We start from the raw sequence: 25,700 nt of genomic DNA, 5'->3' as shown, positions 1-25,700 counted from the left end.
ATTTCCAGCCTCATGGCAGTGATGAAGCTCAAGCGTGGGCCAGATCAGCTAGAGCAGTGGTCGGCAAACTCATTCGTTCACAGAGCCAAATATCGACAGTACAACGATTGAAATTTCTTTTGAGAGCCAATTTTTTTTTTTAACTTAAACTTCTTCTAACGCCACTTCTTCAAAATAGACTCGCCCAGGCTGTGGTATTTTGTGGAAGAGCCACACTGAAGGGGCCAAAGAGCCGCATGTGGCTCGTGAGCTACAGTTTGCCGACCACAGAGGTAGTGCCTTGGTGCCAAGATAGCTTGCTCTTCAATTTGAGAGCAACCTAGGCTCATCTGTGACGTTTTTGGGCAAGGGAGTGATGTGATGATGACAGGAAAGTCACTGTGGCTGCTGCGCAGGGCTGGGTTGGAGGACAGAGACCAGGAGAGAAGTGACTAAGATGAGACTAATGCGCAGGGAACAGATTCCACACACGGAAGGGGACAGGGCTGATAGCTCTGCTTGGCTGCCTACCGGCTGTGGGGACGGGAGGAGTCCGGGGAGCTGCCCTGGTTTCGGGGCTGGATGGAGGAACAGGTTTCTTGGGAATGTGGACTCGGTGCCGGATGTGGATTTCCAGGGAAAGGTGCCCTGGGGCAGCTGGGATTCACTGGGGAGAAGTCCTGTCAGCAGACATGGGTTTGGGAACAGTCAGCCTGATCGCGTCGGGTTGCTGAGACCCTGGGAGTGGTTTGGTTTAGGTTTTTGTTTTTGTTTTAAATATATTTTATTGATTTTTCACAGAGAGGAAGAGAGGGATCGAGAGTTAGAAACATCGATGAGAGAGAATCATCAATCAGCTGCCTCTTGCACCCTCCCCCACCCTTTGGGATGTGCCCGCAACCAAGGTACATGCCCTTGACCGGTATCGAACCTGGGACCTTTCAGTCTGCAGGCCGACGCTCTATCCACTGAGCCAAACCGGTTTTGGCTGGTTTAGGTTTTGGAAGTGGCGTTGAGAGGCACTGAGAACAGAGTAGGGAAACACTGACATCTAAGGACTTGCCGGCAGGGGAGAGGAGGCCGGGGAGGAGGGACGCCCAGCACACACAGCCCCAACTCCAGCGATTTTTCCTTGGTCCCGAGATGGTCGCACCTGCCCCAGCCGGAGACTTGGAGAAGGACCCCGAGCGGCAGAAATAAGGGGCCAAGGACATGTCCTGGCTCCGAGGGGAGAGCTGCTGCGGACACAGTGGGTCTGTCCCCTGACCGAATGCTCCCGCAGGCCCAACCGAAGGAGCTGTCCTGCCTGCAGTTCTGGGCCAGAAAGCAGCTCAGCTGGCCCTGTGTGCACATATTCCCAGGGACCTGAGTCAAGATGTCTGAGGGATCCAGGAGAAGGTATGGGCCTGGTCCGTGTGTTTCCTGAGCGCCGCCCCCAGTCCGGGTCAGCAGGGAGAGCCGCCTCTCAGAACCTGCTGGAGGGCAAGCCTGGCTGAGCAGGAACGGGGGGATCACGAGAACCTTGTCCTGAGTGGCCTTGCTGGATTCCTCTGAGGAATCATTGCCATGTGCTCACATGCCTGGCCCCGTGCACAAATAGGTCGCGTGACCTGGGCCCACAGCTGCAGGAGCCCAGGGATGCTGAACGTGCTGGGAGGCCTGGGACTCAGCCAGACCTGGCTCTGGTCTGTCCTCCTCTAGTAGAGGCCCTGGCTGCAGCTGCCTCTGCCTTGGCCTTGCACCCTGTCCTGTACCCCCAGCAGCGGCAGAGACCAGGGGCAGGGGAGGGTGCAAGAGGCAGCTGATTGATGATTCTCTCTCATCGATGTTTCTAACTCTCTATTCTTCTCTCTTCCTACTCTGTCCTGGGAACCCCAACCCAGACCTGGCTGTGGAGGACAACCCGGCTCCCAGCTGTCTTGTTCTGTTGTCCCCCAAAGCAGAACCAGATCCCTTGTTCATACATGGAGGCCAAAGACAGGGTGCACACAAGCCACAGGCGTGAAGTTTAAGGAGCCCCAGCAGAGGAGCGGGTGAGCTGAGAGCTTAGATTCCCTGGATTCAAATCCAGCTCTGCCATTAGTGAGCTGTGTGACTTTGGGCAAGTTACTCCCTCATTGCACTAATTTCTTCTAATTTCTTCTCGGTAAAGAGGGGATTATAGAGTACTTGGCACACCAGGTTAGGATTAAATGAGTTATATAAGTAAAGTAGAACTGAGCCAGCCTTCTGTTAGCCATTTGCCTGTGGGCTCTTCCCCAGAGCAATCATTCCTCAAGTGGTTCTCCCACAACCAGGATTAACTCTAAGGGAGGAGCTTGCCCCGCCCCCTTTCTCCTCACTTTCTGGGCTGGGGTTTGAGCTCCCCTGTTTCCCAGAACTCAGCTCAGATCTGGTCAGGACAGAAGGACTTGAGTCTCTGATGCTACAGGACAGTGGTCGGCAAACTCATGAATCCACAGAGCCAAATATCAACAGTACGACGGTTGAAATTTCTTTTGAGAGCCAAATTTTTTAAACTTCAACTATATAGTAGGTACATTGTTATTAATTTAATTAGAGTATACTCCTAAGTTGGCCTTTGCTAAAAACTCAAGGGGCCAAAGAGCCGCATGTGGCTCTTGAGCCATGGTTTGCTGACCACTGCTATAGAACAACAAAAACGATAGCACCGATGTCCTAGAGCTTCTTACCACAGTCCTGCTGGGAAGGCACCCCCATTTTATACACCGAGAAGCTGAGGCTCAAACCACGGAACTGTAACTTGCTTCTTTACTCAGCAATAGTGCCATTATTTGAGTCTGAAGTAATGATCACAGACCCAGAGAAGGAACCGCATGCATTCATCCTGCCGGGGCTGGCACCCCTCCCTCCCTGAGTGAGGGGGGCCGAGAAGTGTCGGGGTGCAAGCTCCTGGTTTGGGAGCTGGCTGTGAGGGTAGAATGGTCTGTTCCGTCCCTGAGAGTCCCTCCAGGCCCTGGGGCTGACTTCCATGGCTACTCCCAGGGGAGTCTCTCCGGTCCGAGAACAGTCAGGAAGGCGGCCCCTGTCCTGTGCAGAGTGCTGAGGTGAGGGGCACGTGTCAGTCCCCTGCAGCCTGGAGGAAGCTCCTCGGGGGAGACCTGAGTGACCCCAGAAGGCCCGAGGTCTCATGTAGGATGTGCTTCCTTTTTTTTTTTTTAAATATATTTTTATTGATTTCAGAGAGAAAGGGCAAGGGAGAGATAGAAATATCAATTATAAGAATTATTGATTGGCTGCTTCCTATGTGCCCCCTGGGGGTCGAGCCTGCAATCAGGCATGTGCCTTAATGAGGAATCAAACATAACTCGATGTTCAACCACTGAGCCACACCGGCCAGACCCTTTGTAGTTCCTTGAAGGAGCTATTTTCCTTTGTCCCTAGATCCTTCTGCTATTTCTTCTTTCTAGGGCACTCTTCCCACCCCTTGGGCCAGCGGCGACATCACTTCTGGGGCTGTCTGGCCATTTCTCCTTATTCTTTTCTTGGAGACCTAACCCTGGTTCCATATGCAGCCAGCGAGTCCCAAACCCTATCCTCACTACCCTGATTACGTTCGTCCTGTGTTTTTCTCAGAGTCCTGAGGACAAAGTCCAAATTCCTCAGCTGGGCTGCCAAGGTCATTGCCCGGAAGGGAGTAAGGAGGAGGGATTTGGTGGGAGCCATGTGAAGGCTTCTTTCCATAGGACTCTCAGTCTCATGAGGTGGAAGGTCAAGCCACCTGCAGAGGGGGATGTCAGGGGATGCTAGGATGTGAAGGGAATGGAGGTAACTTGAGGGTCACTGTGGGTACAGCTGACGAAGGAAACTGCCCACGAGCTGAGACTGGTGGTGAGGAATTCCTGGTGACACCTGCTCCCTGGCTTTCTCTGCTAACCACTCACTTAGAGGCGGCAGGTGCAGTGAAGGCCAGTGCGTGGATTAGTCCATGGAGGTGGTTTCCTGGGAGACCAAAGGGCAAGTGGCTAAGGAGTTGAGGATGCTGTGAAGGAGTGGGCGAAATGATGGGTTGAAGAATCATCTCCAGAAAAGAGGAAAAGGCAGGAGGGGGAGGTTAGAGAGAAAGGGGCAGCTTTACATTTACTTTTTAAAAAAAGATATATTTTCTTGATTTTTTACAGAGAGGAAGGGAAAGGGATAGAAAGCTAGAAACATCGATCAGCTGCCTCCTGCACACCTCCTATTAGGGATGTGCCCGCAACCAAGGTACATGCCCTTGACCGGAATTGAACCTGAGACCTTTCAGTTCACAGGCCGACGCTCTAACCACTGAGCTAAACCGGTTTTGGCTATATTTACTTTTTATTAATCCTCACCTGAGGACATTCTTCCATTGGATTTTAGAGAGAGTGGAAGAAAGGGAGAGAGGCAGAAACATCAACATGGGAGAGACACATTGATGATTTGCCTCCAGCACCCGTCCCAACCCGGGGCTGGGAATTGAGCCTGCATCGAACCTGGGACCCTTTGGTCTGTGGGCTGACACTCTACCTACTGAGCCAAACCTGCTAGGGCAGGAAGGGAAGCTTTAGAGAGAGAGCAGAGGGGCCGGTGGCCAGCTGGTTGTAATGTGGACCAAGATGGGGTTTTGTGAAGTGCTTTGAGCAAACAGGCTGGAGACGGGAGATGGTGGGTGGGCTGAAGTAATTGAGGAAACAGTAGCATTTCTGCCCTGCCTGTGCTTGACCCAGCTCTTACCCTCCCAACTTCTGTTCCAGATGGGTATGCGGATGTCTACTCCCACTGCTCTCTGAAGCAGGCCATCTGGGGGCACAAACTATATTCTTCATGCCTGGCACAGGCCTTGCCTTGAGTAGCTGCTCATCCAGACATCTGTGCCATGTAACCTGCCCCCTCCCCATTTTCTGGCCTCTGTTTTCTGTTTTCCTTTCGTTTCTTTTTCTTTTCTTTTAAAAAAAATATATTTTATTGATTTTTTTACAGAGAGGAAGAGAGAGGGATAGAGAGTTAGAAACATCGATGAGAGAGAAACACCGATCAGCTGCCTCTTGCACACCCCCTACTGGGGATGTGCCCGCAACCAAGGTACATGCCCTTGACCGGAATCGAACCTGGGACCTTTCAGTCCGCAGTCTGACGCTCTATCCACTGAGCCAAACCGGTTTTGGCTCCTTTTGTTTCTTAAAATAAATATTATGGAAGAGTCTAACGCAGGCTTGGCCAAAAAGAAACATGATTCCTCCCCATGTTACGGGATGGAGAGGTGTTCTGTGGTCCTTGAATGGCCCAGGAGTTGGTGACAGTGATTGCTCCCTCCAGGAAGAGCCAGGATGTCTTGGGCAGGCAGTGGGGGGGCCTCAGGAGCGTCAGGGCCAACAGTGGACAGCAGCCTAACTTCCCCATCCTTCCCAATTATAGTTGGTCGCTCCCTGATCCTTGCACACACATTGCCATCCAACAAAGCACCTACTATGTGTCAGGCCTGTGCTGGGAACTAGGGACACACAGGGGAGAAGACCCAAACCCTGCCAGGAGGAGTTTACCACCCAATTAAGGAGACAGGTGCACAGAGAAAGAATTGCAGGCTGGTGTCTACAATTGAGGGTTTGAGGCTAGAAAAGGGGCAACTCTCTCGTTTAGGGGAGAGGGTCAGGGAAGACTCCCAGAGAATGTGGTGCCTTCGAGAACTGAGTCTTGGGGAAGGTCATGAAGGCAAGGAAAGAACACAGAGAGGCCGGGAGAGGGGAGAGAACATGGTGAGGTCCAGCAGGAGTCGAGTGTGTCTGGCTCATGGGATGATTCGAGAAGGGAGAGACCAAATCTGCTAATGTCTGCACGTCAGCCTGCAAGAGGTGGGGCCATCGAAGGATCTCAAGGTAATTTGCATTTTTTTTTTTTTAACACAGTCACTGGGGCTCCATGTGTACACGTGGAAGCTGGGGAGGGGAAGTTGCATGTAAGAGGAGAAAAGAACAAAAGCAGGGAGAACAGCAGGGAGGCCGCTGTCCACACAGGCCGGGACGAAGCGGACTGTCTGGGCGGTGAGTGTGGAGGTCTGAGTATCACAGGACCATCTACAGAGGAGGGCCGCGGGAGCTGCTGTGTGTGCTGGGCACAGGGTGAGGGAGAGCGAGGTGCTGTCTGGGCCGGCTGAGGGTTCTAACTGGATGCTGCGTGAATGGGGAGATGGAGGGGCTAGTGTAAGAGCGAGAAGAGGGGTTCCACGTTGAATATATGGCAGTCTGAGGCCCTTTGGGATACCTGGTGCTCCCGGACACGCCCTATTCCTTCTGCTCCCGAGCTCTCTCCCCGGGTGGGAACACCCTTGACCTCCTCCAGCAGCTCGGTGTAGTCTCCAGGGACGGCCTCGATCTTGGCACTGGAAGCAATGCTCCCTTGCGGGAGCCCTGGCAGGTAGGTCTACATCGAACACGTCTGGTCCCGACCTCTCTGCTCGCTGAGGTGCTGCCCACATCTGCACCTTGCGAAGCAGGAAGTGATGAAACGCTCTTCTGGGGAAACTGGGCACCCAGGAAGTGTTCCTGCACCGGAAGGGGAGATCCCTTCCCGGGTGGATCTCAAGCAGGAAGTGACTCTTACCACCCAAGGGGGTTTCAAGCAGCCCTTCTGTGCCCAGGAGCCCAGAGTCAGGCCAGCCAGTGCCTCGAGGACACGGACCAGGACCAGGACCAGGACACGGACCAGGACCAGGACCAAGACCAGGATCAGAACCAGGACCAAGACCAGGACGAGGACCAGGACCAAACCAGGACCAGGACCAGGACCAGGACCAGAACCAGGACCAGGGTGTTCCGGTTGCAGGGGTGGGTAGGGAGTTACCGCCTCCCCAGTCACCAGCTGACAAAACCTCAAACCCGAAGCTTCCTTGTGAGCCAGCACATGAGCTAATGAGACCAGAAACCCACCATCTTCCCGAAGCCAGTGCCCCTCAGCTCCCATCTCCCCTCAGCTTCACAGCAGCTGAGAGGAGGAACCCAGGCCTTACTGAGGACACCTCCAAGGTGCTCTTGGCACAGAATAAGCACGAGTGTTCACTTTGAGTGGGGGAGGGGGTATGAGAAAGGGGAAGGAAGGTCTCTAGGTGAGATGGGGATAGAAAGACAGTAACAGTCAGAGTAACAGCAGCCTCCACTTTTAATGCACATCTGTACTGTTCCCAGTCCTTCCACACGCGACCCTCAGCATCGTCGACCACAGCCATGGCTCTCAAAAACGGAGGCGCAGAGAGGCTGAGTCACTTGCCCAGCTTCCCCAGCTGGGAAGGGGCAGAGGGGGATCCCAGCGCAGGCCCACACGCTCCGGAGCCCGCTCCGCCACCCGTGGCTCTCCTCCGCGAAGACTCGCCGGTGTGGTGTCCGGGGTGGGCAGCAGTCGCTCTGGGGGACGCGCCCGATGCGTGCTCGCTGGGAGGGGTGCTGGGAATAGGAGCGAGCCGAGAATCTCCGGGGGCCCCCAGACACTTGTCTGCCTGGAGACCCCCCCGATGCAGACAGGCAGCCGCTGACAGTTCCACGGACACAACACCCGGTTCCAAGAAGACACACACTCACCTTCCCGTAGAAGGGCTGGACAGGCCTGGGGTCGTGCACACACATAGTCACACACACACACACACACACACACACACACACACACGCACGCACGCACTCTCATGCCAGCACAGGTCCAGGAGGCTGAGGCAGCAGCTGTGGCAAGGGCTCCGGCCGGGGGGTCAGATGAGGCTGGCGATGCTGGACGTGGTCTCCTGACGCTGGCCGGCAGAGAGCCGTCCTGAGATGCTGAAGATGCTGCCGCCGTGGTCCCCGCGGGCGGAGGGGGCAGCGGCGCGGAGGGCAGGGCAGCGCCCGCTCACGCCCACCTGGTACAGCAGCAGGCCCAGCAGCAGGAGCGATCCGGCGGCGGCCAGGGCGATGCCCACGGACAGCATGGCGGTGAGCGGCCGGGCGGGGGCCGGGGCGGCGGCCAGCCCGGCCAGCGTCAGGCCGGCGGCCAGCAGCACCAGGCCGCTGAGCAGCACCACCAGGGCGTCCGCGCCGCCGCCGCTGCGCAGCAGGGCCACGTGCTGGGGCTGCCGCACGCAGTTCATGTCCTGCACGGCCGAGCTCATCAGCTGCTTCACCAGCACCAGCAGGGCCAGCAGGCAGAGCGCCGTGCCCGCCGCCAGCCGCCACTCGCCCGAGCGGCTGCTGGTGGAGGCGAGCAGCGCCACGCCGCCCGCCCCGCAGCCGGCCACCAGGCCCACGGCCGTGGCAAAGCAGAGCGCCGATCGCCGCGGCTCCTGGGACCACCACAGCTCCACCTGCTCCGCCAGCACGTCCGGGGGCAGCGCCCGGCCCCGTGGGGCGGGAGCCTCTCCTTCCGACATGGCCGGGTCTGGCAGGAGTCAGGGCAGAGGGCACCGGCGGTTAGAGGGCATGGGTCATGGCCTGGAGCCCCCGCCCGCCACCTGCTTGGCAGCTGGAAGCCCGGAGTCCTGTTCCTCTCGCGGTCCGGGGCACAGTCACCATCGTCTGTGAGGGAGAGTCACTGTGGTTAGCTCCCCAGCCCGCCTGGGCCCCGTGGTCTCTCCTGGAGGCTGTGGTGATTGTGGGGATTGTCCCTGAGACCCCTCCCAGGTCCCCTGGAATATCTCCCCCCCCAAGAAATCCCCCTCCCCGGCACTGCTGCTTGGGAAAGCCTCCCCAGTGACCCCGGGAGAGTTTCCCCCATAGAAAGCACCCCCACCTCTCCGGGGAACCCCCTTCCCCAGCTGACCTCTCTGGCTCTCTCAGTTGCCTGTCCCATCCCAGCTGGCCGAGGGAGCTGGTGCCATGGTGGACGGTGGCCGGTGGCCGATGACGAAGAGCCCGAGATAAAGCCTCATTCAGGACCCAACTCACATGGCTTCAGCTGTCACCACTGACTCCTAGGGGAAGGGGGAGGGGACGAGAGGGGAGGGGGGGTGACTTAACCCTCTGGAACCAGCAGCCTGACCCTGAATATTCTCTCTCAGGGCTGTGGTCCCTTCTCCGCAGGTTAGGATCTAACCTCTAACACCCTCCTTCCCCCGACACCCCATCCGACCTCCCAGCCGTGGCCCTCAAATCCCAACCTTCCTCCTGGGCTCCTGACCCATAAGCCACTGGCACCTTCATGCCCCATAGTGACCTCTGACGCAACAGGTCCCACCCGAGCTCATCATCTCACCCGAACCTGCTCCTCCTCACGTGTGCACCTCCCAGGGAGGCCACCTCTAGACGTTTCTCCATCCCAGTCCCTGCCCCGTCCCCACTGCTTCCCGACTCCTCAACACCCCCTCCTCACGGACTTCCTGTCCCCCAGCTCTCCCCCCCCTGCCCCCCTCCCCATCCTTCTCCTCCAAGATTTTTCTAAAGTTGTGCAAAGGGAAAGATGGTCTGGACCTGAAACCCAGCTGCAGTCCTTACACCATGGGAACTCGGTGAGGGACCTCAGAGCGGTTCCCCATTTAACATGTCCCCGAGACCCCAGGGTCTCTGCCCTCAAGGAGCTTCCGTTACAGCAGGTTCTCGCCATAAATGCTGGGTGTGGATTAATCAGAAGAGGGGTTTGGGGGAGGGTCAGGGAAGCTCCCCTGCGTTCACCTCTTAGAGCCCCAGGCTCCGTATCTTTTTTTTTTTTTTAAGATATATTTTATTGATTTTTTTACAGAGAGGAAGGGAGAGGGATAGAGAGTTAGAAACATCGATCAGCTGCTTCCTGCACACCTCCTACTGGGGATGTGCCAGCAACCAAGGTACATGCCCTTGACCAGAACCGAACCTGGGACCTGCGACCCTTCAGTCCACAGGGCGACGCTCTATGCACTGAGCCAAACCGGTTAGGTCAGGCTCCATATCTCAAAAATCGAGGACAAAACCTTTATCTTGAGCGGTGGGGAGGGTGAGTCATTTGATATCCCAATTTCAGAATTTCAGGGGGAATTCTGGGGCCCGCACAGATGCCCAGAGCATGCTTTTTGAAGAAAAAAACTCAACATCCGCTCTCTCCTCCAGTTCAGGAGGGGCCTCCTGCTAGATACTCAGGACCCAGACCCTGGGCCACTTCCGGAATGTGACTAAGAGGCTGTACAAGGGTTACACCCCACGTGAGGCATCAACCCTCCACAACCCCTCTGCAGGGCAGCCCGGCACCGGGCAGGAGAGGCAGGTGTCAAAGCCCCTAAGGGAGATGGAGAAGGGGCCGTGGGAGGGGCGCTGGTGTCAGTGCCACATTCCCCAGGGCGGTGTCTTCACGGGTCTGAAAGTGCTTGCACAGGTGTGCTGGGACGGGGCGGGGGGGGGGGGGGGGGCGGGCAGGCGCTCAGGTGCCGAGCCAGTGGGAGAAGACGGAGGTGGGTGGGTGGGTGGCGGGGAGGGGGGGGGGCAGGGACACTCACGAGAAGCCTGGGAGAGCTGGATCCAATCCGAGCCCGGCAGGTGGAGCGCTCCAGCTCCGTTTCCGGGGAGGTGCTCACCTGCCTAACCTGCACCCTGTGCGCCCTGGGAGGCGGGTGGGGAGGAGAGGGAGATCAACAACAGGTGTTTCCTAGTCCCGGGCTGGAGCTGATTGGCTGACGTGGCACTCCTTCTCCAGCAGAGGCATTCCTGGGGAGGGAGGGGCTTCTGTCAGCTGCTGTTAGGGCTCCGGCAGAATTCCCCGACCTGGGCAGCAGGAGAAATGCTGCCCCAGCGCTTGAGCCCTAATCCATTCCCCCAGCTCCAACCCCATCGTAGATTTAGTCCCAGCTGCAGTTTCAGGCCCTAACTAGAACTCCTAGCGCCAACCCCAGATCTTACCCCACATCTTAGGCCCAACCCGGAACCCTGAAACCCAGTCCCACCCCCCAGCCTCATTTCCAAATCGAATTCCTATCCCAGCTCCCAAACCCAGCCCTGAATCTGGAACCTCAGCTCAAATTCCTCACCTGACCCCAGCTCCAAATTCTGGGATGAGGTCCTGGATCCCACTCTCACCGCAGTGCCAGCTTTGCCTCTTGTTCCTGAATCCAGCCCCCAAATCCCAAATCCGGACTCAGAATGAGCCTCAGCCCCAAATTCCCCAGCTGGTCCCTAAGCCCCAGTCCCTCCAGCCCTTGGCACTTTCCCTGGGCCGAGGCCCCCACAAGCTCATTCTCCTTCAAAATTCCATCTAGTGCCTGACTATGGCAGGTCTGCCTGCCCCCATCACCGTCCCCCCTCCCCCAGCCTCGTGGATCCCGCTGTGGGGCAGGAGGAGGCAGGATTTGAGCACAGGAAGGAGGGGAAAAGGCACTCGGTGGGAAACAGGAGCTCCCTTGCTTAAAACACTTGCAGAATAAACTTCCAGATAAATGCTACACTCCTTCACCAGGCTCACAAGCCCCTGCCACACACACAAGGCCAGCTAATTGCCTCTGGTCCCTGCCCTCCTGCCAGAATGCATGTAGTTCCGTTCAGCATGCTCTGCCCTCTGCTCTGCCCTTCCGGTTAATTCTTAAACCCAGAGTTCCCTCTGCCTTGGATATTTACCACGCCCCAGCCTCAGTCTGGCCAACAGGACTTCTTTAACCGAGAGTTACCTCCTCCAGGAAGCCCTCCCTGACTTCAAGCCTGGTGGAGGTGCCTGTTGGATGTGCCCACGGTCCCTGTGCTTCCTCCACAACTGCTGACATTGCATGTGCTGTAATGTTCCTTATTCACTTACCTGTTAGCCCCCACTAGACACGTGGTCCCCAAAGGGTACACGTGTATGCCTGTTTCACTAACCATCGTGGCCTCAGCCGCCAGCACTGTGCTTGGCACATAGGCAGTGGCCAGTAAGTGTTTGTTGAATGAAGTGTGAGCTGACGGGGCTTCGAGCAGGGAGCATGTGAGATGAAGCGCAAAAGATTGGCTGGGCCTTGAATGCCATGGGAGGTACCGGGTCTCATCAGAGGTACCGACGGAGGGTCCTGAGGTGTAAGCGGACATGGTCAGGGCTCTGCTTCTCACCGTGAGCCTGGCACCACGCACCGCATGCGCTCTGGGTGGGCTGAGGCGGTTGCCGGTTGGAGCTGGTTGGAGGCCGCCACCCATCTCCTGGACGGAGATCCTTGAAATGAGTGCCTCTTGCGCTCTCTCCTCCTGATGTGTTTGGGAGAGACAAGAAAACAAAACCAAAGTTACCTTCCCACCAGCAGCTCACAAAGGGCTTCTGCCGGACCTGTCCAGGCTTCTCTTCGCTTCGTGCTGTGGAGGCGGTAGGGGGTCAGTCCCAGCTGGAGAGCAGTGCTGTCCGGGAGGAACGTCACATGGGCCGCGTATGCAATGTAAGCTTCCAGTAGCCACGTCAAAAAAGTGAAAAGAAACCGACGCTACTATAATACATGAAACTTGTTTCTTAACCCTAAATGTTTTCACTGTAATATGCAAATGATTGAATGAGCTATTTCAGTCTTTCATTTTGTATGGGTTGTTGAAGATGAGCCGTGTGCCTTAGACTAGCCCTGTTTCAAGGGCTCCATCGCCCCAGGAGGCTTGCCGCTCTCTTACTGGACTGTGCAGCTCTGGGCAGTCCTGTCCCTGGGAAAGGGTAGGGTAGGCTGCCTACTGTAGGGCAGGGTCTGGGGGGGGGGGGGCGGGAATCACATGGGTTTGCCACTTTGAAAGCATTATAAAGGTGTCCCCTTCCCAGGGGAGCAGGCGGCCTGGCAGGCTTGCTGGCTGTGTATTCCCCTCGCACCTGTCTGACATTTACTATTATTTATCCTCCTGGTCCCAAGGAGGGGCCAATCCCGGGCAGACTCATGGTCCAGCTGTCCCAGGGAGAGCCGGGCAGGGAACTTGTGAAAATTCCCCTCCCTTTCCCCAATCCCTGTCCTGACATGTCTTCTCTCTTACCTCCCACTCCAAATCCAGAGCAATGAGTGCCAGGGGGGGTCCTCCTGGACACACGGACATCCCCGTGCTCACCAGGGTCCCTCAGGCACTGCCTGGGAGCAGCCGGCTGGTGATGGCTGCCCACACTCTATGGGGAAAGATGGACACTGATGCCGGGACCTCCCATGGGGCAGGGCCTTCGGTGCTGGGAGAACAGGATGGCAGAGGAGGCTCAGCTGGGAACCCACGTGGTGTGGCCAGAGCTGGCGCTGACTCTAGATTCTAGAGTCTAGAAGAGAGCACCTGGCAGTCTGGGTCCAGGCAGAGGGCAGCCTCCGAAGGCACCCACGGTCACCCCAGCATTGCACAGGTCCCCAGAGCTCCGTGAGGGACTGCAACCCAAAGAGTGAGAGTGGAGTCCATATGCCAATGCCCGGCCACTGGAGTGACCAGCAAGGTTCCCGAGGCTGCGGGAGGAGGGACTGCCAGGCCCCTCAGTGAGGCGTCAACTGGCCGAAGAGACCCTGTGAAGGAGGCGTTGGCACCATGAGGTGAGACCCTCCCCCTGGGGTCAGCATAGGCCACGTGGACCGAGGTCTCAGGTGCAGCAGCCACCCAATCCATGCCACCCAGCAGGTGGATGTAGGAACACACGAGGCAGACGTGGAGAGGAAAGCAAGACTATTCCTCCGGCCCCTGCTTTGCTAGCAAGAGGCTGTGCTCACCTTGTGCAGCTGAGAAAACATCGTGGACGCGCTGGCCACGGGGCCAGGCCCTGTTGTGCCGGGCTCTCCTTGGCCGGGCTTTCTCCTCCACCTCCTCCGCACCAGCTGGGCCACCGCCAGCCTCAGGCTGAGGTAAGCTAGCTGGCAGGTGTCAGCGCCTTTCCCTTCTGGGTGGGACTCTCCACATGTCACACTCCTAAGACCGCCAACACTTGGCCCAGTGCTCTGTGTGGACGTGTCTCCGGGGCAGGCTTAAGATCACGGGATGTGGAGGCCATTGGGGAGACGGCCTGCAATCCTGGCTCCATCGCGTGACCCTGCGCTGGTGACTTCATTCCATTTGTAACCTAAGGCTCATCTTATAGGGGAGATGTGATATCTTGATTCGAAGGCATTTTTATTTTTATTTTTAAATTATTATCTGTGTACATATTTTAACATTGCCCCCCCCCCATTGAAGGCATTTTTAAAAAATATATATTTTATTGATTTTTTTTTTTTTTTTTTTAGAGAGAGAAAGGGAGCTGGATAGAGAGTTAGAAACATCGATGGGAGAGAAACATTGATCAGCTGCCTCCTGCACATCCCCCACTGGGGATGTGTCCACAACCAAGGTACATGCCCTTGACCGGAATCAAACCTGGGACCTTTCAGTCCACAGGCCGACCCTCTATCCACTGAGCCAAACCAGTTAGGCCAATTCAAAGGCATTTTTAGGTTGAAAAGTCTGTCATTTGAATGTTGCTACTTCATAGCCACAGCGAATTCATTTCCTTCTGGCCCTGAGAAGGGCCCGTTTCCTTGGCATGTTCCTTCTTACTAGGTCTTTCTGCCCCGCACCACCCTCCCCCCCACCCCCACCCCCAGTCTCCAACTCCCTCCGTCCTAAAGTCAGGATTCACTTCTCCGCATCTCCAACGCCACCATGTTGGTTCCAGCAGTTGTCTTCTCCCATGTGGTCAGCCACATTGTCCTCCTAACTGGTCCCCCTGCCCCCACGATTAGTTCCCTTAATCAGTGACCCACCCAGGTACCCAAGTGAACTTTAAAATCCTACAGAGCCTTGTCCCCAGGGAACGAGAGCCTAGAAGGAGAGGCAGCACCTACACCTGAACGGATCTGTCTCAGAGGATTATGAAAGGAAGCCTTGGGGAGTGTAATTTGGGGGAGGGGAAGGGCAGGGTCGGGACAGTCCCCTGACATTTCAGTTATCACCTGAAGGATGAGTGGCAGTTTGCTGAGTGAGGTGTGGACAGACCTGGAGGCAGGGAAGAGCGTGGCTTTTTGGAGGAATGGGAAGGAGGCCAGTGTGTCAAGAGCCTGAGAGGGGGAGGGGAGGGACTCAGGCTCAGCACCGGCCTCTGTGTGTGCCTTCACCGCCCGCACCATTGGGCCCCGCTGACCTCCCCAAACTCATTTTGAGTCCGTTTCCTCTACCAAGGTCACGGCAAGGCTGGCGGGGAATGGAGAAGTCCGACTCCCAGAGAGCCCGCCTACCCAGCGTGGCCGTCTGTGGTCCTAGAGGGCGAATTTCTCAGGGCGCCCGAACGTTGTCCTGCTTCCTGGGCCTGGTCTGGAGGAGATAAGCTGGCCACTGTGGCGGGTGTGGGCTGCGTGGGAGAGAGGAATTGCCAAGGAGAGAGTCCCGGGTACACTTTGCTTTTCAGCCTCTGCCCTGTGCCTTCTTTCTGCTCTTCCCAGCCCCAAGGAGAGCCTTGCCAAGTGTGATGGCCGTGCCTCGGCACTCACTGGGGAAACTAACCCGAGAGCAGTGCCCAGAGCAGATGGGGGGAGCTGGGGAGGTGCCCTGGGGACTCAGATCTAAGAGGCAGCGAGACCAGCAGGGTATAGAAGGGTGCCCGGCCTCTGCAGCTGGGAGGACAGGGGCGTCTGGGTATACTGCTTTGCTCTTTAGTGCATAAAAGTGGCCTTTTCTGGTATGTGTGGCTGGGTACCCAGTGGAATATGGGTCCGAGAGGAAGAGGTGTCCCCCAGAATCGTGGGGGCGGGGGAAGTGGGAGGGCCTTGGGTAAGCTGACCAGACGTCCTGATTTTTAACAATTTGTCCCGCATCCCGCAGCGTTTTTTTTTTTTTTAATTTTAATTTTTAACTGGGACTTTTTAAAAATGCTCTGGGACACGGGACAACTTGTTGAAAATCGGGACTGTCCCGCCCAAAGCGGGATATCTGGTCACCTTAACCTTGGGGAACAAGTCCAGAGTGGCATGGAAGTGAGAGAAATAAGGGTGGGGCTCCGCTTCTAATCCTAACAACAGGGTCAGCAGATAAGGGACACTTGAGGGAACTTTGCCATGTTCTTTTACTCTGATCTCTACACAAATCCTCGGAAAACCTCCTTAGGTTTCATAAAGGAGAACAGATGGAGGAGGCTGTGTCGGGTCCTGTTCTGGCTGGCAGAGGAGAGAGCCAGGTCAGACACGCGGGCGGCGATACTTAAAGTGGGAGCAGGCAGCCCATCTGTGGGGCCCAGAGAGGAACGTGGAGGCAGCACCCAGCTCCAAGTTCGGTGTGATTTCCACAGGGAGAGGTGGCTTTGGATGAGCCGGAGACACCCCCAGTCCTCAGGGTCCCTGCTTTCCCTTCTTCCTCCCCCAAGAGTTGGACACAGTTTGTGGGCAAACACCTTTATTCTGACCAAGTCTCAAACTCCCCAGGGCAGGAGAGAGGCTGGGGCGGTGCGTGCCGCAGGGATGGCAGCCCCGAGAAGGCCTGGGGACAGATGCGCGGCGCTTCCTCTAGTGTGGCTGGAGGTGGCTCACCAGAGGGAGTCACTTGTTGGGCACCTCAGTGTCCAGCTTGACTATAGATTGAATCCTCGAGCCGAGGGAAGGAAGCCGAACTCCACCGATGGCGTGGAACCCTGGAACCTGCTCCTGCTCTTGGATCTGGTCTCTGAGGCTTTGGATTTCTCGCCGTTGCATTTCAATAATTCTCCCCATTTCTTCTTGCTCGTTCAGTCTCATGGTGGGAGCGATGCGGTGGGTGGCCTCGCTGGGCCCTGGAAGGGACAGAGCAGGATGAATGGGGGCCTGTCATTGGACGGCAGCATGTCCCCCCTCCCTACCTCCCTGCCCCCTCTAAGTTTTATTGAGCACCTACTCAATCCCGGATGCTGGGGATACAAGATGGAGATGGGAAGAGACACACTTGAGAATGACAGCCAAATGCGGGGCAAGACCTCAGCCCAGCACCTCTCCTGAGCCCCAGGCTGCTGCTGGCCTTGAGGCCCCTCCCGTGCAGGCTGCTTTTTCTCCCATTCCCCACCCCAATCAGGGTGGCGCTGTCCTGTTGATGTTGGTTGGCTTCTAAACCTCCAGTGCTCCTCCTCGGGTAAAACCCCTGCTCCTGGAGACAGACCCCTCTCTACTCCTCCTGGTGTGGCCACTCATTCATGTTCCTTGAGGACTTTCCCTTCACTCTCCCGTCCCCAGTCATCCTCAGATGCTGCCATCACCCTGGGCAAAGCTGGTGTCCACCAGGGCCCAGGGCTCATCCATTATCTAACCACACGGGCTGGACCCTCAGTGGGAATGTTCTTGGCTTCCACGATGTGTCAGCACCCACTCCTGTAGTTTCCCCTCCCTTAGCACACACGAGGTCTCCATCCTCCCATCTTTCTGCCCTGTGCTCAAGGCACCTGTTCTTTGACTGAGTTTGGACCTCTTCTTCTTGGACAACTCTATTTCTTACCTACCAGATGGGATCCTTTTACATTCATTCTCTTTTCTGTCCAGTTAGATCAATTTACAATAGCATCAAAAAGAATAAAATACTTAGGAGTAGACTTAACCAAGGAGGCAAAAGACATTTACATTGAAAAGTACTTAAAAAAATAAAAAGGAAAGTACTCTTCTCTTACACTACAAAGCCACTGCAATCAAAGCAGCCCGGTATTGACATAAGAACAGACTTATAGATCAATGGAACAGAACAGAGAACCCAGTAATAGACCCAAGCCATTAAGTGCAATTAATATTTGACAAAGGAGGCAAGAGAGTCTCTTCAATAAATGGTGTTGGGAAAATTGAACAAATACATGCAAACAACAACAAAACACTAGACCATCAACTTACACCATATATAAGAATAAAACCAAACTGGATAAAAGACTTAAATGTATTAGTAATTGTGAAACCATAAAAATCCTAGAATAAACCATAGGCAGCAAAATCTCAGACATCTCTCATAGCATTATGTTTACAGATACATCTCCTAAGGCAAAGGAAATTAAGGAGAAACTAAAAAAAAAATGGGATTATATAAAAATAAAAAGCTCTGCACAGCAAAAGAAACCATCAACAAAAGGAAAAGAGAGTCCACTGTATGGGAGAACCTATTTGGCAATGATACATCTGATAAAGAGTTAATATCCAAAATATATGAGGAACTCATACAACTTAACAGAAGGAAGACAAATAATCCAATTAAAAAATGGGCAAAGGACCTAAATAGACACTTCTCCAAAAAGGACATACAGATGGCCAAGAGACATATTAAAAAATGCTCAAAGTCACTAATCATCAGAGAGATGCAAAGCAAAACAACAATGAGGTACCATTTCACACCTGTCAGAACAGTTACCATTGACAAATCAACAAATGACAAGTGCTGGTGAGGATGTGGAGAAAAGGGAACCCTAGCACACTGCTGGTGGGAATGCCAACTGGTGCAGCCACTGTGGAAAACACTATGGAGTTTCCTCAAAAAATTAAATATGGATCTGCCATTTGACCCAGTGATCCCACTTCTAGGAATATATCCTAAGAAACCCAAAGCACCAATCAGAAAGAGTGTATGCACCCCTATATTCATAGCAGCACAATTTACATTGGCTAAGATCTGGAAACAGCCCAAATGCTCACCAGGAGATGAGTGGATAAAAAAGCTGTGTTATATTTATACCATGGATACTATGCAGCAGTAAAAAAGAAGAATCTCTTTGAGACAGCATGGAGGGACCTGGAGAATATCATGCTAAGTAAAATAAGTCAGTCAGAGAAATACAAGTATCACATGATTGCGCTCATGTGGAATCTACGTAACAAAATAAACTGATGAATGGAGTGGATCCAGAGACGTGGAAGCAGGGAACAGAGTGCGGAATCTCAGAGGGAAGGTGGGGGAGATAAACAACCAAAGACCTTGTATGCATATATGCATAACTCATGGACACAGAGAATAGGGTGCTGAAGGCCTTGGGTGAGAGGACTGAAGGCAGGGCTGGAAGGGGTCAATGAGAGGAAAAAAGGGAACATACGTAATATGTTCAACAATAAAGATTTATGTTAAAAAAAAAGTTACAATGATAGAAGAACTGGGCTGACAGTGAATTGTTTTTTAAAAATAGAAAAGAGCCGGTTTGGCTCAGTGGATAGAGCATCATCCTGCGGACTGAAAGGTCCCCGGTTCGATTCTTGTCAAGGGCATGTGCATTGGTTGCAGGCACATCTCCGGTGGGGAGTGTGCAGGAGGCAGCTGGTCGATGATTCTTTCTTATCGACGTTTCTAGCTCTCTATCCTTCTCCCTTCCTCTCTGTAAAAATTCAATAAAATATATTAAAAAAAAATAGAAAAGGAAAACAAGTTATGTTATTTTAGTGTATAGAAATGCAACTGATTTTTGTGTGTTGATTTTGTATTTTGTAATTGGAATTTTTGATCCTTTGCATGAAATCTCCCCTTATTTTCTTTGGAAAGCTAACATTTAATGATGATGGCCCTGTTGAAGGTCTATCATTTTTTTCAATCCTTACCTGAGGATACTTTTTAATTGATTTTTAGAGAGAGTGGAAGAGAAAGGGAAAGTCAGAGAGAACTATCAATGTGAGAGAAAGACATCAATTGGTTGCCTCCTGAAAGTGCCTTGACCAGGGCCTGGGCCAAAGAGGACCCTGCAACCGAGGCGTAGCCTTTGACTGGAGTCTAACCCAGGACCCTTAGGTCCACAGGCCAATGCTCTATCCCTTGAACCAAACCAACTAGGGATGGTGAGGGTCTATCTTTAACCATTCTATTAGACACTGGGTGGATCAAATAACTTTTTAAAATGTCCCTTTTGTTTTCAGGCCCACTTTACTCCCACCTCCAGAGATGCCAGCTTCTGCTAATTTCTGAGCCTTTTGAGAGTTCTGTGATTATATTTCCTCTCGTTTTCCCAAACCTGGTTTAGGAGTCAGGTTTCGTGTGCCTATGAAGTGGAGTTACCACTCATTTTCAGCTTTCAATTTTTTGTGTGTCTTATTTCCTTCTGGTTTTTATTTTTTAAATATATATTTTATTGATTTTGAACAGAGAGGAAGGGAGAGAGATAGGGAGTTAGAAACATCGATGAGAGAGAGTCATAGATCAGCTGCCTCTTGCACACCCCCTACTGGGGATATGCCCGCAACCAAAGTACATGCCCTTGACCGGAATCGAACCTGGGTCCCTTCAGTCCCCAAGCCGATGCTCTATCCATTGAGCCAAACCGGTTTCGGCTGGTTTTTATTTTTTATTTTATTTTATTTTTTTTACATCTTATGACTTGTGCTATTTTAGTAGGTTTTCAATTAACCATCTTTAATCAGAAGTTTGAATGATGTGGTTTTAGTAATTGAAAACAAGCAGGTGTGTCTAGCAGACTTGTTAGTTAATTATGTGAATAAAAACTTAATAATAAATGCTGCTAAAACTAAAATGGTGGTTTGGAGATGGCAACCTCTCCTGTTTGGATAAAAAAATTCTTAAAAGCCAATCAAACTGGTCAATTCCTTAAACAACTTGAGGGTATAAATTTTGAGTTAGCCTGTCTTGGTGGGCCCATGTTCAAAATCAGAGGTTTGGCCAAAACCGGTTTGGCTCAGCGGTAGAGCGTCAGTCTGCGGACTGAAAGGTCCCAGGTTCGATTCCGGTCAAGGGCATGTACCTTGGTTGCGGGCACATCCCCGGTAGGGGGTGTGCAAGAGGCAACTGGTCGATGTTTCTCTCTCATCGACGTTTCTAGCTCTGTATCTCTCTCCCTTCCTCTCAGTAAAAAATCAATAAAATATATTTTAAAAAAAAATCAGAGGTTTGACTTAGACTGTTCATGATCAAGGTAAGCAGTTGGTAATATATGTCTCCAACTGTTATGAACTATACATATCTCCCATGAGAAAACTATATTACATGAGTGCTATGATGTTCGCTTTGTTTACAAATAATCCATGGTGGGTGTGGGGGCAATTACTGAGGGGCAGGGACACCAATGAAGCAAGAGTGTGAGAAATCGATGCTTGCTGAAGTTGGAGGATGGATTCATTAGACTTTTCTCTCAATTTCTGAATATGTCTGAAAATGTCCATGACTATAATAAGAATACCATAGATAGATATATCATACATCACCCTGAGGATGTCTCAATGAATTATTTGCTAGGACTCTCAGGCATATTCATTTTTTAAAAAATATTTTATTGATTTTTTACAGAGAGGAAGGGAGAAGAGATGAGCTAGAGAGATTACTCCCAAGCGGCGCCACCCCCCCCTCCCCCCGAGGATATGCCTGCAACCAAGGTACATGCCCCTGACTGGAATCAAACCTGGGAACCTTAAGTCCTCAGGCCAACGAAATGTTTTTTAAAGTGAAGTTTTGCAATTGTCAAGTGCCTGGTCTTTGTAATACATGTGCTCTTAAGTCATTCTTCAGATCTGATAGTGCCACTCAGAGAGTTTACTATTGTGTTAATTTCTCATCAACTCTAATGACAAGGGCACAGAAGATTCACACACTCTATCTACCCGTGTTTCCCTGAAAATAAGACATCCTCCGAAAATAAGTCTAGCACATGGAAAGATAAGACATCCCCTGAAAATAAGACCTAGTGCAACTTTGGGAGAAAAAATTAATATAAGACACTGTCTTGTTTTTGGGGAAACAGGGTATCTATCTATCTATCTATCTATCTATCTATCTATCATCTATCTATCTATCTATCTATCATTTATCTATATCTATCTACCTATCTACCTACCTATAAATATAGACACACACTATCTATCTATAAATGTAGTTTAAGACTTACAAGAAGTTGTGAAAACAGTACAGAGAGTTCTTTTGTGTCCTCCCACTACCTTTCCCCCAATGGTAGTATCTTATATAACCACAGTACAGGAGACAAATCATATTTGGAAGACCCAGGCCTCAGCAATGGGATGTTTTTTCAAGGTTCCTAAGCTTTATTCCTGAATGTAAACCACCAGAACACAATATACTTGAACCACGTTGGCTTAATTTCCCACAGAAATGCCTTACCCTCTTGGTTTTTATTGACTGTCTAGGTAAGAAACAGACATCTAAAGAATGTTTTTTTTTAAACTGCCCGAAAACCTACAATTATAGACTAGCAGTTATATTATTCAACACCTCTTTCATAAGCATCCATGTGATAAGCTTTTCATATAATTTAGTAACAAAGAAAGGTTTCTTTCTCCAGAAAAAGAAAATTCCTTTATCCATAAATGAAAACTATGTAAATAATCATATTTCTTTGTTTCTCTTTTTGCCTTGGTTGTCAGAAATTCAGAGGAACTTTAGGATATAATTACAGTCATAACTCATTTACAATTTCTAATATCATCTCCCCCTCTCCCTTTTAATAGTCTCTGATTTTTTTATGTGTCTTTAACTATATAGGTCTTCCATCTCTTATCCATAGTTCTAAGAGGCACAAAGCTCTAAAAATGAAATGCATTTTAAAATTATGAAGAGGAAGAAGATAAAGATAAAAATTATGAACAACAAATACGTAACTATCCACAAGTGCAACTAAAAACCAAGGAATTAAAAAATCTGATGAACAATATTAACTGGTGAATATAATAGAATCAGAGGTATGGAAGGGGAGTGGACTGACGATTCTCAGGGAAAAGGGGAGTGGGGGTGCGGGAAGAGACTGATCAAAAACTGTGCACCGCCGAAACCGGTTTGGCTCAATGGATAGAGCGTCGGCTTGGGGACTGAAAGGTCCAGGGTTCGATTCCGGTCAAGGGCATGTACCTTGGTTGCGGGCATATCCCCAGTAGGGGGTGTGCAAGAGGCAGCTGATCGATGACTCGCTCTCATCTATGTTTCTAACTCTGTATCTCTCTCCCTTCCTCTCTGTACAAAATCAATAAAATATATTTAAAACAAACAAACAAACAAACAAAAACTGTGCACCTGTGGATGAGGACAATGGGCGATGGGGAAAGGACAGAGGGTGGAGTGAGAACCTGGTGGAGGGGAGCAATTGAAGGGGGCGGGGGGAAGAGAAACACATTTGTAATAATCTGAACAATAAAGATTTATTTTTTAAAAAAGAATATCCTATGTAATCCTATGTAATAAAAGGATAATATGCAAATAAATAAATAAATAAATAAACAAAATTATAAAGTGTAGTGTAAATATTCAGCTGTTTCACAAAAGAAACACTATTCTAGGGCTTCCATGTAATATACAGTGTACAGTATGCTCTAAGACAATGATTTTTTAAAAATATATATTTTATTGATTTTTTACAGAGAGGAAGAGAGAGGGACAGAGAGTCAGAAACATCAATGAGAAACACCGACAGCTGCTTCCTGCACACCCCCTACTGGGGATGTGCCCGCAACACAAGGTACAGACCCTTGACTGGAATCGCATCTGGGACCCTTCAGTTCGCAGGCCAATGCTCTATCCACTGAGCCAAACTGGTTTCGGCAAGACAATGATTTTTAACAGGTGTGCTATAAGAATTTTTAAACATGAAATACCTGACTAGTCAGGGCCACTGACCTCTTTTCCCTTAGACTGTTAAATAAAAGAAATGACAAGAGCCAACAAAATAGCTGTCTAGCCGAAACCAGTTTGGCTCAGTGGGTAGAGCGTCGGTCTGCGGACTGAAGGGTCCCAGGTTCAATTCCGGTCAAGGGCACCTTGGTTGCGGGCACCTCCCCTGTGAGGGGTGCGGGGGGTGGCTGATCGATGTCTCTCTCTCTCATCTATGTTTCTAACTCTCTATCCCTCTACCTTCCTCTCTGTAAAAAAAAAAAAAAAAAAAAAAAAAAAAAAAAATCAATAAAAATATATTTAAAAAAAAATAGCTGTCTAGTGTGAATAAATCAAAATTATCTCTATTTTTTGGTCAGATCAGAAAAATATACTAGTATATATTTTTTGATGGACCAAAGAATTTTAGTAGTTTCTGCATGCCATGAGATAAAAAAAGGTTGAAAATCGCTGCTCTAAGACCTGAAAGATTCTGACACTGTGGCTAACTCTAAGGATTTTGGACCTGCGTATACTTGAATGTGGTAGGTCCTCACAGACCCTGTAGAGAGCAGGTGTGTGGCATGAGAGGCTCCCAGAAGGCCATGGGGTGGAAGTGACCTGATACCAGAGGACACTTAGGAGAGGCTCCCTCGGAAGCCAAAGGGTGACCTGCCCATGGCTGCCACTGGTCTGTCTGTCCCAATGTCCATCTCCTTTAGCCACTGGGGACAGTACCTGCTTCTGGAGCCTCTTGTTGTTGGAATTTCTTGGTCGGTTTCAGAGCTGCTTCAAGGTCGTAGACCTGGGAGCGGGTGAACTTCAGCTCCCTGCGGAGCTCATTAATCTCCTTGATGAGGGAGACATTTTCCTGCGTAAAAGGAGGGAAAGAGAGTGAATATGGATGAGTGACCAGTGGGCGCAGGGCACGCCCTGGCTAGGGGCCGAGGGTGTGGGGAATGGGTGCGATTGGTCCTGGTGCCTCTATTGGGGTATGAATCTTTGTCCCAGTTCATGGCTCAGCCTCGAGGCATCAGCTCATTTCCCTTCAGGTGGACTCTAGCAACATTAGATACAGACAGTACACACAGGTTCCATCCACCCAGGCTCTTTCCAACACCAACAGCGACAACAACACTTTTCTAAGAACTTCATATGAATTGAATGCATTGAAGAAGCATAATAACCCTGTAAGTAGATTCTATTACAATCACAACTTTACAAAAGAGGCAACCGAGGCACAGAAAAGTTATGTGATTTGCTTAAATTATATAGATAGTAAGTGACTGTGTCAGGATTCTGAGCCTGACAGCCTGGCTCCAGAGTTACAAGCTCTTAAGTACAGTGCTGACCTTTATTCATTTTTTGGTCATTAATTGTTGAGCCTATGTTTTTAGGGCATCTGCCATGGCCCTGAGATGTAGACTGAAAAAGACATGGTTTCTTCCCCCCCCCCCCCCCCCCCCCCTCTCCACAGGATACTGTTTAGTTAAGAACCCAGAAAAGTATGTGGATAATTAACATTTCCAACATCCATCTGAAGTTCACTTTTCTTGTGTTGGATAATATCTATCCATCCATCCATCCATCCATCCACCCACCCACCCACCTGCCCATCCATGCATCACCCACCCCATATGTGTGAGTGCTAATTATGTGCCAGGCACTGCACTGACCCTGAGGTATTCAGAAAGTGAGACCAGGCTTTGAGGAGGTTGAGGTTTCGTGGGGGACCTGGCACAGTGCGATGCGTGGCTGCCCTGCTGAGATGCAGGAGTGGGGCCCAGAGCTCAGGTGCGTAGCTCTGCCTGAATGACCAGGGTGGATTTCCAGGAATAGGTCCGAGGGCCGAGGCTTGAAGGAGCCGCCAGGGAGAAGGTAAGGGGGTCCTAGGCAACTGGAACAGCCAGAGAGAGGCACAGAAGTAGGACACGGAGGGTGGGCGGGCGCCTCACAGCCGTTCTGCATCCCGGAACCCCAAGTGAGAGAGGGGAGTGGCGAGGAGTGAGGACGAAGAGCCTGCTGGGCGCCGGGTGGGGCGCTGCTCCTGGGAGCACTCTTCCCTTCCCACCCCTCAGATCACCGCCTTCCTTTTCATCCTCAGCACGAGGGCAGCAAGGGTGGCTCTGCGGAGGTGTCCCCTTCACCACGGGCCCAGAGAGACATTGGCCATCTCGCTCTGAGCCCACAGTACTTGGCTTGTCTACAGCGGCACCTCCCATTGATCACGCAAAGGAATGGCCTGAGGATCCTGTTAAATGCGGCTTCGGACTCGGTAGCTCTGCAGCTAGTTCTGAAAGCCTCCGTTTCTAACGAGGTCCCCTGTGAGCCAGGCCATCAGTGGGGAGCAAGGCCCGGCAGGGCTGACTACCAAAAAAAGGCAAT

At 51.8% G+C, this 25,700-nt stretch overlaps 2 protein-coding genes across 8 annotated transcripts in view; both read right to left on the bottom strand.

Moving 5' to 3' along the window:
• Positions 1-7,354: 7,354 nt before the first annotated feature.
• On the bottom strand, positions 7,355-10,925 carry TMEM125 (transmembrane protein 125). 7 transcript variants are annotated; one of them, XR_004989479.2, is made up of 4 exons: positions 10,379-10,534; positions 8,737-8,887; positions 7,635-8,492; positions 7,355-7,602 (listed from the first exon to the last, which is right to left on the bottom strand). XR_004989479.2 is itself a non-coding variant. In XM_045584701.1 (4 exons), exon 4 carries the CDS (start codon positions 8,345-8,347, stop codon positions 7,694-7,696), a length of 654 nt encoding a protein of 217 aa, XP_045440657.1. In that variant the 5' UTR covers positions 8,348-8,492; positions 8,737-8,887; positions 10,379-10,481; positions 10,907-10,925; the 3' UTR covers positions 7,356-7,693. The 7 variants fall into 7 exon arrangements, 5 of the variants coding, with proteins under 5 accessions (XP_045440660.1, XP_045440657.1, XP_036302897.1 ...); XR_004989478.2 differs by having other exon boundaries at positions 7,355-7,605; positions 7,636-8,492; XM_045584701.1 differs by adding an exon at positions 10,907-10,925 and having other exon boundaries at positions 7,356-8,492; positions 10,379-10,481.
• Positions 10,926-16,179: 5,254 nt separating this feature from the next.
• Positions 16,180-25,700, bottom strand: part of CFAP57 (cilia and flagella associated protein 57) — a 55,231-nt gene continuing 45,710 nt past the window's right edge. Inside the window, exons 22-23 of the mRNA XM_045584700.1 lie at positions 24,054-24,186; positions 16,180-16,563 (exon numbers count right to left, since the gene is read on the bottom strand). Coding sequence (XP_045440656.1) covers positions 16,334-16,563; positions 24,054-24,186 — 363 coding nt within the window. The 3' untranslated portion in view covers positions 16,180-16,333. The remainder of the gene's footprint in view (positions 16,564-24,053; positions 24,187-25,700) is intronic.

The sequence above is a fragment of the Pipistrellus kuhlii genome, unplaced genomic scaffold, assembly GCF_014108245.1.
Source record: "Pipistrellus kuhlii isolate mPipKuh1 unplaced genomic scaffold, mPipKuh1.p scaffold_m20_p_2, whole genome shotgun sequence".
NCBI classification, from domain to species: Eukaryota; Metazoa; Chordata; class Mammalia; order Chiroptera; family Vespertilionidae; genus Pipistrellus; species Pipistrellus kuhlii.
Note: the sequence above shows the minus strand (reverse complement) of the source record. Positions and strands in the feature narration are given on the sequence as shown.